This window comes from Mus pahari, chromosome 6, assembly GCF_900095145.1.
Source record: "Mus pahari chromosome 6, PAHARI_EIJ_v1.1, whole genome shotgun sequence".
Classification (NCBI taxonomy): domain Eukaryota; kingdom Metazoa; phylum Chordata; class Mammalia; order Rodentia; family Muridae; genus Mus; species Mus pahari.
The window spans coordinates 51,575,886-51,588,847 of NC_034595.1; the positions used below are offsets into that span (position 1 = coordinate 51,575,886).

At 42.4% G+C, this 12,962-nt stretch overlaps 1 protein-coding gene across 1 annotated transcript in view; it reads left to right on the forward strand.

The window, feature by feature from the left end:
- Positions 1 to 12,586, forward strand: part of Ube2u (ubiquitin conjugating enzyme E2 U) — a 76,904-nt gene extending 64,318 nt beyond the window's left edge. The window contains exons 9-10 of the mRNA XM_021201189.1: positions 9,179 to 9,276; positions 12,384 to 12,586. Coding sequence (XP_021056848.1) covers positions 9,179 to 9,276; positions 12,384 to 12,586 — 301 coding nt within the window. The remainder of the gene's footprint in view (positions 1 to 9,178; positions 9,277 to 12,383) is intronic.
- Positions 12,587 to 12,962: the final 376 nt, after the last annotated feature.

A 12,962-nucleotide genomic window follows, 5' to 3' on the forward strand; every position in this document is an offset into this window, starting at 1 on the left:
TATAGAATCAAGGAAAAAAAAAAAAAAAAAAAAAAANAGAGGGCATTGGCATCAGTGCCCACAATTGCTCACATTCTAAAATGTAGTAAAATAAATCTAAAAAAAAAAAAAAAAAAAAAAAAAAAAAAAAAAGGAAAAAAAAAAAAAAAAAAAAAAAACACTTGAAAAAATGAGTTCTTCCAAGGCATAGTGGCACACATGCACAGTTCCTGAACTTGAGATGTGGGGACAGGAGAGTCAAGAATTCAAGGCACCAGTATCAGCTCCTTCGTGAGTTAGAATCACGTGCTGCAAAATCCCAGTGGCGGGACTCTTTCCTAGCATTCCCAAGGCCCTAGTATGACCTGCAGTCCACAAAACAAAGAGAGGCGGAGAGCGGGGAAGAGAAGCGAAGAGAGGGGGAGAAAGGGGGAGAGGTTCGAAGAGGAAGACCTTCCCTCCCGAGCCAGTACTTTCTCTCTCTGAAGATGCTCTTAGAGACACTTTGTACTTTCTGATGTGCCCGCTGCTGTGATCCTCCTTCCCTCTATCTACTTCTGACACCTGATGGTGTTCGACCATCCCCAATTCCTTCCACTTTTCTGTGAAACTGTCCAGGAAATTGGAAAGTGTCGGCATGTTGTAAAACTGTAGAAAAGGATTTAAAAACATAAAGCTTAAGCTGTCTACGGTTGTTCATTTCCTAACAGCTGAGGTTTGAATCTTGGCCTGCAGTACCACAGCCAGGCACCAGTGCAGACTCTGGGGCCCAGACAGGGCTGGAGCTGGGAGAAGGTGTGATCGCCAAAAGAAGATGGAGGCAGAGGTGGACTGCGGCTTGTTCTCTAACCGCTTAGAGCAGGCTTTGTCTGGCCTGGGAGAGTGCTCCATCTCAGAAGAGGGTTGCTGCTCTCCTCTGTGCTATGCGCTTCTGAAGATAAACATATCCAGTTCCTTAAATATCTTTTAATAGAATCTTCATTTCTTTCTGGTCTTCTTGTGGAGGGATCTGGTTTCACCACTTTCCTGTGGCTTTGTGGCTGTGGCAGAGGATTTGGTGGACACTGACCCAAACAGCACAGCTAGCTCCTCTTAGAGCCGCGTTCGAGGTTCGAGGTTCGAGGTTCGTCTGCTCCTGTTTGATTCTGCTCCATCTGAAGTGCTCTGACCTGCGCTGGTCTCTCTCCTTTCTTTTCCTCTCCCTCACACCTTCCTTTTCTTCCTCCCACTCCCTGAGATGCCAGGAAGGAAGATTCTGTTCCTTTATTAAATTAAATTTTGGCAGAATATTAAATTATATTTTAGTGGGAGAATGAGAAAGAAGACAGGAGATCTCATTAAGGCATGTTACCAAAAGTCAGAGTGTTTATGAAAGGGCAAAACAATTTCATGATTCCCACCATGTGCATAAACCTACTTTTCAGGAGCTTGTTGCAATTTATGATGATCCTGAAATTGTGTAAAAATCCTTAAATAAGCAAGTATTAAGGGTTTTTCCTTTTATGATATTCTGTGCCGTTGTGATCTAATTTGGTTTCATTAGTAATGGCAAACATTTCATTTTTATAATTTGGCTTGGAAACGCTGTCATTGGCACAGGCTGCCCTTGACCTATCTAGGTCTGACCTTGCTCCCTTGTTCTCCGGCATCTGCTTCCCAAGTGCTGCCCCATGATACAGCTGCAGATGGTCAAATCAAAGAGTAATGGCAGCCAATGGACAGAGCGCACTCGGCACAAGCCCGACAACCTCAGTTCCATCCCTGGGCTCCCCGAAAGCAGCCTCATTCATGTGACCCTGAGTGGAGAGACCTTATGATACAAGAAACACTGGATGCCTGAGTCCAGTAGCACATGCCTATAATCCCAGAATTTGAGAAGTGGAAGCACAAAGATCACGAGTTCAAGGTCATTCACAGGTACAAAAAGTTCAAAGCCAGCCTGGACTCCCTCAATCAGACCTTGTCAGAGGGAGAGAATGAACACCAGCTAGATTTAAGAAAAGCTATGTCTAGTTCCCAAGAAACCACCATCCCAAAACCTTGAGAACCTAAAACGAGCCATGGAAGGGTTAAGCTGAGTCAAAGGTACTGAATTACAAGTCATAGCAAAGCACAGCCACATCTGAGGGAAGATAAGAGTGCCCAGGAAACTTCTCCCATACAAAAGGACTTGTTATGAATGTGGACAGGAGACTTGAACCCAGAGCAGATGGCACTGACATACAGATGTAGTTAACAGACATGTTAACACGCACATCTGGCCACAGACAGCCATCTCAGGCAGACGCAGGAATCCTTCCCGAGGTTGTATTTTGTCTAAAATGCTTTGCCTGGGCGTTGGATTTGTAGCTTTGCTGATCTGTTGCTTATGTGTTATGTGTTATGATTTCTGGCATTGTGGTTTTATGAGTTTTCTGTGCATGTGTACGTACTTCTCATGATTTTTCTTTGTTTCTTTTTTCTCTGTGTTTGTTTTGTACTATTCTGTTTTGTTTTCTTATTTGCCTTGTTTTTTTGAGACACACACACACACACACACACACACACAGAGAGAGAGAGAGAGAGAGAGAGAGAGAAGAGAGAGAGGTGGATCTAAATAGGTGGGAAGGTGGAAAGGACCTAGGAAGATGAGAAAGGAGAAACCATTATCAGAATATGTTGTGTGGGGGATGGAATTTATTTTCAGTTAAAATAAAACCATGAAAATTGTAAAGAAATAAATAGAAGACAAGAAAAAGATATTATCTATAGATAAACATAAAGCATTCTGTATTCAGCGTATATTTGAAATCCCAGCAGTTGGGAGGCTGAGGCAGAGGATTATAAGTTTAAGATGAAGATGGATTAAATAGATCTTGTCTCCAAAAATTTACATGTATGTATTAAACTTTATTGATAAATTAAATTTTATATATAATTGTGTATTTATAACTTGAAATTCCACTAAAAATCCTATTTTATACACACCCTCTTCCACGGGAAGACTAGAAAATCACTGCAGAAGAAATCTTCCACGAACTTCAAAGTGCACCAAATAAAAAAACAGACAGGGGCAACATTGAAAATAAAAACCTTGAATAGCCAGGTAAAAACAGAGCGGAATTGTCACCAGTACACTCAGCCTAGAGAAGAAAGAATATCAGAGATGCACAGGGCCGACAACACTGCACTCAAATATCCGTAAAGGAAAAAAGGACATGCCCACAGTACCCAGGAACTCTGGGATATGATCAAAAGGCCCAGCTAACCAAGAATAGCGTTTAATCAGAGAAATTAGAGTAGAAAAGCTTCAAAATCTAGAAAAATAAGTGGACATTTAAGACCAAGGGGTGCTTAAAACAGCAAAGAGACAAGGCCAGAGGCGGGGTGGAGGAACACTTCTTCATGACTTAGTCACGATGTCAAAAATAGATAGCAGAGAAGAAACAATGTTAAAAGCTGAAAGGGAGGGAGTAGTGGCATGGGTAAGTTGGTAAAAAAAAAAAAGTTTACATTCCAAACAAAAGCACCTGAGTTTGATCCTCAGAATCACTGTAAAAAATGACAGGCATGGGAACACATGGTCATAACTGAGAGCTAGGGACGTAGAGTCAGGAGAATTCCTAACGCTCACCGGCATGCCAGTGTAGCCTTATTGATGAGTTATAGTTCAAGGAAAGTCCCTGTCTCAAAAGACATGAAGTGCATTCCTGAGAATGGCTCCCAAGGTTGTCCTCTGGCCTGCACACATGTGCACACATTAGAGAGGCGAAACGGAAAGCACCAACTGAGAAAGAATCCTGTCAAAGCTCTCATTTGCAACTCGCAAAGCCAGGATAACGTGGAGCAACGTTATCTCAAGCTCTGGAAGTAACTGATAACCAACAGTACTGTATCCAGCAAATCATCCTTAAAACTGAAGAGAAAGTAAGGATGTTTCCAGACAAGCACAAACTAAGGCGGTTTGCGATCACCGCTACCCAAGCACTGCAGAGGGGACTTTAAGGAGGACTGGGAACAGAGGGATGGAAATGGTATCGATCAGGAGGGAATAAATGTCACAGACAGGAGTAGATGAACAGAGGAGAGCAGTGAAGGACCCCATCATATCCTGCATGCAGAGCCACACACACCCCATGCTAATAGGGGCAAAACAATAGAACAATGATCCAAGAAAACAGTTAAAAACAACTGACAAGATTATAGGTAATAATAAGCATTTTAAAATAATAATCTTAAAGGTAAACAGCCTCAACACAGCAACAGACACAGACCAATAACTACCTTAAAATAGTAAAACCCAACTCTCCATCCATTTTCTGAAATGATGCGCCTCACTCGCAAAGACAATACAGACTGAGAATCAGAGAATGAGATTCAAACACCAAGCTGTGTGACCATGCTCATATCTGTAAAACACACTTCTAAGAAACAGAGGAGAGAAGAGCCACTAAACGTTGGTAAGAATGGACAAACATCAAGCTATAGCAATTATAAATCCATGCACATCCAGTCTTAGGATGCTCAATTTCATAAAACAAACACTATTGCGCATAAAGTCAAATGGTTAACCTCGATAGCCCAAACCTTTAGATGGAACATGCAACAAAGAAACAAAACAGTGTAGAGTTAAACTATACCTTACATCAGATGGTTTAACAGACAGCCAGAGTATCCCATCCATCGCATAAACATTTGTCTCAGAGGTCCATGGACCCTTCCTGAGAACAGATCATATTCTGAGCCACAAAGCAGGTTTTATTAAACATGAAAGATCAAAACAACGCCGTATACCTACCTCATCAGATCACAGGGCCATGAAAATAAATCTCAGTTCAAGAAAGAAAACTACACAAATAATTGGAGGTGAAACAGTGCACTATTGACAGACCAGTGAGTCACTGAAAAGAATCAGCAAGGAAAATTTTAAAACTTTTCAAAGCATCAAATGCAAGTGAAATACTACCAAACTCATTCTACTTAAGGTCACCCTTGCATGAAGTGGGAGAAAACAAAAGACATTTCCTAAAGAAATTAACGGAAGTCATTAGAGGATAGGAAAGAACTCCCATAGTCCCAAGTTGGCCTATATTAATATTTGTAAAAATGACTACAGTACCAAAAGTCATCTATAGACTCAAAACAAACTCCATCAAAATTCCAATAATACTTAGGGTATGAGGAGCACATAGGGGAGCACACATAAACAAAGTTTAATATATACATATCATCAATAGATATATATGCAAATGAAACCTATCTGTATGTTGATTTTAACTTGATATTTTAAAGAACTAGCCTAATATAAACTCCCAGTAGAGAGGGAAAACCACCAGAAAGGCTGTGGAGCATGAGTGAGCCCCAGACCGTATCAGACAAAAGAGGGTGCATGTAATTGATTGGGCTCACAAGAAGGAACAGAGAGGTATTTGAAGCAACTGTTAAGGCTGAAATTTTTCCAAATTTAATGAAAATCTTACAGTCACATACCACAAAACTTCATGAATCCCAAGAAATGAAATATTAAGAAATACCAAAGTCTACCCTAATCAAATTGCTGAAACCCAGAGATGAGAAAGATCTTGATCTTGCAAAGGTGGCTGGGGTGTATGACCCAGAAGTAAAGTGCTTGTGTGACAAGAATGAGACCCTGTGTTTGATTGAACCCAAGCACCATAAAACACACACACACACACACACACACCACAAACTAGCAAAGGAATTTTTTTTAATTTATAAGCAGAGAATGAATGATAACAATAACATCATATCAGAAAACATGAAGGCAAAATATAATGAATGAATAACCTTTAAGTGCTTGAAACTGTCAAGCCTGGGATTCTGCATCCAATAACTGTGTCTTTCTGAAATAAAGCTCTCAGACAAGTAAATCCAATGAACAAATTCCTTGACATGAGACTTAATTAAAAATAGACAGCTGATACAGAAAATGTGGTACATTTACACAATGGAGTACTAGTCAGCTATTAAAAACAATGAATTTATTTATTTCTTAGGCAAATGGATGTTTCTGGAGGATATCATCCTGAGTGAGGTAACCCAATCACAAAAGAACTCACTTGATATGCACTCACTGATTAGTGGATATTAGCCCAGAAACCTAGAATACCCAAGATACAATCTCCAAAACACAAGAAAATCAAAAATAAGGAAGACCAACACGTGGATACTTCATTCCTCCCTAAAATAGGGAATAAAATACCCATGAAAGAAGTGGCAGAGACAAAGTTTGGAGCTAAGACGAAAGGATGGACCATCCAGAGACTGCCCCACCTGGGGGTCCATCCCATAATCAGCCACCAAACACAGACACTATTGCATATGCCAGCAAGATCTTGCTGAAAGGGCACTGATATAGCTATCTCTGTGAGGCTATGCCAATGCCTGGCAAATATAGAAGTGGATGCCCACAGTCATCTATAGAATAGAACACAGAGACCCCAATGGAGGAGCTAGAGAAATTACCCAAGGAGCTGAAGGGGTCTGCAACCCTATAGGTGAAACAACAATATGAACTAATCAGTACCCCCAGAACTCATGTCTCTAGCTGCATATATAGCAGAAGATGGCCTAGTCAGCCATCGTTGGGAAAAGATGCCCCTTGGTCTTGCAAACTTTATATGCCCCATACAGGGGAATGCAAGGGCCAAGAAGTGGGAGTGGGTAGGCGGGGGAGCAGGGTGGGGGGAGGGTATAGGGGACATTCAGGATAGCATTTGAAATGTAAATGAAGAAAATATCTAATAAAATAATTTTAAAAAATAGACAGCTAAACAGCAGTGACACTCACCTTTAATCCAGCACTCGGGAGACAGAGGCAGGTAGATATCTGAGTTGGTGATAGAACGAATTCCAGGAAAGCCTAGGCTACACAGAAAAACCCTGCCCCCCCCACCCCACCCCCAAAATAAACCAGAAAAATAGACAAAGGCCTGTGGGGCAGTCGATGGCACAGCACTATGCAGCATCTGTGAGGCACTTGATTTGATCCTCAGTACGGCAGGGAAAAAGGAAAGAAAACAAATGGATAACCTAAATAATCACATACCCACCAAACTGAACGGAGGCCTGAAAATATCTGTACAAAACACTAAGCTCAGATCGCTTCCTGGGAGAGGAGCTTTCTACACACGTAGGAAAACAATTGCAATGTGCACAAGACCTTTTAGAGAAGAGATTAGAAAGGAATAGCACCTGTCGTGAGGAGTAAGCTCAGTGGGAAAGCCGAGTGCACGTAAAGAGGAGTTCAGTGTGGCTCATGCACATCAGTGCAACTAGACATAGGAAAGAGCTGGGCATGATGGCTATCCTCTGTGATCTCGGACTTAAGGGACTGAGCCAGGAGTCCAGCCTAGGCAACAGAGTACATAAAAAAATCTGTATCAAAAACCAAACAAACAAAAAAGCAAAACAAAACAAAATGAAGGACAGAGGTATGGAGACCTTCCTCAACTTAATGAAACACATCTGTAAAGAATCAACATCAGACAGAAGGCTGAAGACCAAATGCCTCATGTCTATGCATCTTGATTTTCATTAGCAATTTTTTCACTAAAAGTTGCTTCTTGTTGTTGTTGTTGTTATTGTTGTTGTTGTTATTGTTGTCCTCCTCCTCCTCCTTCCCTCCCCCCTCCTCCTCCTCCTTTGACATGGTTCATTCCAAAAGGGATCATTCCCATACTCATTTTGTTGAAGATTGTACCTGTGTACTGACCCCTTGGATACTCTTGGTAGCTTGACTTAGGTTCTCCATCATCGTTACCATCTTGTTCCGTTCATTTCCAGAAGCTGAGAATTTTTCTGTTAAAATATCCCCCCCTGATGTCATGTGTTGAATGGAGACCTCCTTTCTCTATTCTTATCCTTTCTCTGGCTGCATCTCAGGGGAAGACCTTGTCTGCTGATGTAACTAGTACAGCAAACCCACACCAAACTGAGGAGTGTCCTACATCCAATACTCTGCTCTTGTGAGAAGAGTTAGACACCATGGAGTACATCTGAAATCCCAGCATTCAAGAGACTGAGGCAGGAATAGATGGAGTTTGAGGCATGCCTGAACCTTGCTGTGTGTGTGTGTGTATGTGTGTGTGTGTGGGGGGGGGAATAGAGGGGGTAGAGAGAACAGTGACATGTCAGGGAAAGTAGTTGTGTAACAGAGTGGACACAGAGGTTGAAGGATTGCAGGGAGCCAGTAGAAGCTGACCAGAAGCAGGAGGATTCTCTTGGATTCTTGCCTGGACCCTTCAGGGTTTGAACCCAGACCTCTGTCCTCTCAAGCTGTATGAGGATAAATGTCTGCTGTACTAGTCCTTTTAGCCATGGTTCAGTTATCCAAGGTCAACCACAGTCTAAAAATATTAAGTAGAAAAAATAATAGTTCTGCAAATACATGCATTCTGAGTAACACGATACAATCTGATAGGCTGCCTTCCCATCCAGAGTGAGACCTGGCCCTCAGTCCGCCCCTTCACACACAGTCCACACATGTCCCTCAGCAGCTGGGTTATCAGTCACTGTTATAGCATCTCAGGAAGCTATAATAACCTCAATAATAACCTCCAAAGCATACAGGTAATGATGTGGTGATTTGGACATGCCAAAGAAGCCATAGACTGCTTCCTGTAGGGACAGTTTCAGGTTCAGTCAGCAAAGGGAAACCATGTGGAGGTCACCAGGGTTGAATCTTCTATTTGTGGAAAGAGAAGAAGAAATGTGTCTGTGTGTCAGTACTCCTCCCTGTACAAGTCAGGTTGTCAAGTCAAGACATACATGTATTAAACGTAGAAGCTGTACACACAGGACTTGGCACTGGCCTTGGTCCCAGGCATCCACTGGGGGTCCAGGACATATGTAGGACAGGGGGGGAAAGGGGACATTTAAAGAGAAGTCTGTGGTCATTTCTCACAGTGGCCCTTGCTATGCTACGCAGCATGCTGGTTTTGCCTTTTTAATATGACAGCGCTTGCCGTATTCCTCCCCTGCATTTATTTTTCTGACTGGTGCTCCTCTGGAAAGCACACACTGAAATAATGTCATTGCTGGTCAGTGCTCAGAGTGACGTCATATCCCAAGCCCATCGTTCCCAGCCCATGTTCTGTTTGATGTTCTAGGTTTGTTTCATTCAACCTGTCTGGTTAACATCCTCAAATGTGATGCACTTCCCATAGTTTATGGATGCCTCTCTTTTCCTATTTTGCAGGTTTGCACTCTCAAAGTGGCAGACTGCTAGGAAAAAAGTAATGGCTCAGGAAAAGAGCAATCGCTACAACCGAATGTTACGTGTCTACCCGTCTCTGAGTAAGTTGTAGTCGGCTTGTTTTGTTTTGTTTTGTCTTTATATCTAAGTGGTTATTTACAATAATAAAGTTAAATTATTGCTCAACTCAAATAAGTTTGAGTACATGAGGCTTAAAAAGCGTGCTTCAACTCTACCAAAAGCAGTTCAATAAACCAATTACACAGTAATTGAAGGTTTTTAAATTGGACTCCTTTTTATATTTTCAAGCTTACTACGCTTCTTGATATATGAATACACAATTTGAAAAGTTAAGGCTAAAGTTTCAAACTGGCAAATAAAGTAGCCAGAACCAAAACTGCCTGGAAACTGACTCCTGATACTCGCTGTAGATGTAGAGATGCAGACAGCGTGGTTGAAAGGAAAAACGTAGTTTTAGCCATAAGTTTGGGTATTTACAAATCAATGTTTTTCAGTGAAAATATGTGAAATGTAAAACAGAAGTCACCTAGGAAGGAGGAGACAGCTGGACATGTCGGGTCACAGGACTTAGGACTGGACCCCGTGCTGTCTGCTCGGGAGTCAGTTCCTTCACTCTCAGCTAGAGCCTTGTTCCCAGAGGAGGCTCTGTAAGCATTCTTTCTAATAACTGGAGTCTCACAGGAGTCTCATGACTACGTGGCTCAGTGTATGCAGAGATCCCTTGTAGACTAGAAGGTACTAAAAGCCACTATCAAAGTTGCTGCCGCCAAGTGTTTGTTAAACAGTCTCAGTATATGAATGCCAGACACAACAGCAGGCTTCACCTGCAGTTCTCCAAGGAGTCCACACCATCCCCCACTCTCCCCCACTGCTTCTCATTGACTTTCTTTTTCTTGCCTCAGCAGTCACTTCCCTTCCTCCTCCTCCCGGTGCACTCAGAGTTTCTCCTTTGAGCGACTGTCTGTCCTGTCGCCTCCTTGTATGACTCCCTACATACGAAAGAACCCATAAGGGCTGGTAAGACACAGTCCTCCAGCCGTCTCTGCTTTTTTTTCCTGAGGTCCCTACCATCCACGCAGTCTCTGCCTTCCAGCAGTGCCACCATTTTCAGACGGAGATAAGGTTACGTATTGAAGTCAGTAGGTATCCTGTCTGTCCTGTGGTATCCTGTCTGTCCTGTGGTGTCCACCTGTCCACATGGTATCTGTTCATGCCTTGTCAGACTGGCCCAGCTCACATCTGCTGTTGTGAGCAGATTTCAAATTCTTTTATCACCTTCCCATTTCCTTTGCAGTGAAACTGAGGCTCTTTGATTTCCTCATATCTGTCTGTCTTTTCTCAGTGATACCTCTTACCTTTGTCCCTCTGGCTAGTGGGTCACATCTCTTCATTCTCTGCATTATTTTAATGTTTAGAAAAGCACACTGTTTCTTCCCCTTCCACTCCAAACACAATTCCCTCCTTTCAACATTCCAGCACCGAAGCATCCTTTTCCAGACAACTCAGATATAGGATGAACATCCCTAATGCCAGAAATGCTCCAGAACTTTTTTTTTAGACTTTTTTTTTCCAAAAAATAATTCCTTTACTTTTATGTATATGGTTGTTTTGCCTGCAACAGTCCACATGCACATCATGCCCTTGGAAGCCAGAGAGGGCATCAGGTCCCCCAGAGTTACAGGTGGTTGAGAGCCATCCTGCGGGCACTGGTTGAACTTGGGTCCCCTCCAAGAGCAGCACCTTTGAGTTACAGCTCCTGTCCCAGGCTTGCCCTCTGTACTGGATAGCTTTGTGTCAACTTGACACAGCTGGAGTTATCACAGAGAAAGGAGCTTCAGTTGGGGAAGTGCCTCCATGAAATCCAGCTGTAAGGCATTTTCTCAATTAGTGATCAAGGGGGGAGGTTCCCTTGTGGGTGGTGCCATCTCTGGGCTGGNAGTCTTGGGTTCTATAAGAGAGTNGNCTGAGCAAGCCAGTAAAGAACATCCCTCCATGGCNTCTGCATCAGCTCCTGCTTTCTGACCTGCTTGAGTTCCAGTCCTGCATCCTTTGGTGATCAACAGCAGTATGGAAATGTAAGCGGAATAAACCCTTTCCTCCCCATCTTGCTTCTTGGTCATGATGTTTGTGCAGGAATAGAAACCCTGACTAAGACACCCTCTTTATGCCTGCCTCCCGGAGGATGCTACAGTAGCTGGCTGCCCTGCGTCTGCTGCCCACCCCTGGTTTCTTGTATCGCTCCAGAACTTTTGAGTGTCAATATATCACCTTGTCATTCCATGTATAAAAGTATTTAACATTGTATGAAATTACCTTCAGGTATTCATTCTCCCCCCCCCCCAAGTACAAATAAGTTCTGTGTTTAAGCTTGGACCATCACAAGATATTTCATTATGTATAGGTAGATATTGCAAATATCCAAACACCTCTGATTTTCCCTATGCCTCACAAGGCATCCTCAGTCCATCCCAGCCTCTCTGGAAGTGCCCCAGGAGCTCTTATCACACTTCTCTCTTGATCTTGCAGTCCTAGGGCTTCTGTTGCTCTGCAACAAATAAATTACCACAACACACACTTGCCATGTCACAGTATCTATGTACCAGGAATTTCAGGATATCTTAGCCAATCGCCTGCTCACGGTGTCATAAGGCTTGAAACTGAGACTGAGAAAGAATTCACCCTCAGTCTCAACAAGGTGGCTGGCAGAATGCCTTTTCCTAAAATATGACTGTAAGCCAGTGCATATGTTGTAAATGTTGGTCAGCTGGACAAATTAATGAGTAATGAAAAGGGTGAGAGAGAAGAACAGTGAGTATGACAAAGACCGCTGTAAAATGTGTCATTTACAAAGTTTTAAATGGGAGAAGGGCTGGAGAGATGTCTCCCCAGTTAAGAGATCTTACCGCTCTTACTACAACAGTTGCTACCAAAACCCATAGAGGGCAGCTCACAACCATCTGTAACTCCAGCTCCAGGGGATCCAACATTCTTCTCTGGCTGAATAGGCACTGCATTCACATCCATAAACATAAACACACACACGCATGCACATATACCAATACAATATTTTCTATAAAAGGGACGTTTAAAGGTTGTATGCCATCATTTAGATGGTTTGTTAGCATTAGATCTCTCGTTTTTCCCACTAAGTCCCATAAACTTCTGTTCTTCGTGTTTCCCACTATAGGTGAACTTTCTTTTGAATATGAAACAGAAGAAGAACCAAGGTTTTATCAAATATCTCAGGAGTGGTCAGAAGGACATGATTCAAAAGAATCCTGGGAAGAGGAAGCAGACCACCTGGTCTCCTGGACCAATGGTCTTGATGAAGAATCTTTGAACGACGAATACTATGACAACATAAAGAACTATGAGAACGTGGGCAACTAACACACAAGGACCTTACACACTGCCCTATTACAGTGCAGCCGGGGAACAGTTTGGGGAGATGCTCAGGACCTGGCTTCTGCTCTCTACCCCAGTTGATCTCATCTTTCTGGAAGCACAAAATAGAAAATACAAGTATAAGCTAATGAATGTGTTGTTGCTCTGAGTTTTTCGAACTCTATTACTGTTTGAAAGTGATTAGTCAAAATTGAGTGCTTACTGCAATGTTCTATCAATGCTGTTATACATATTCCCACAATCCATTGGGTACTGGAACTAAGTTCTTCTTCTTCTTCTTCTTCTTCTTCTTCTTCTTCTTCTTCTTCTTCTTCTTCTTCTTCTTCTTCTTCTTCTTCTTCTTCTTCTTCTTCTTCTTCTT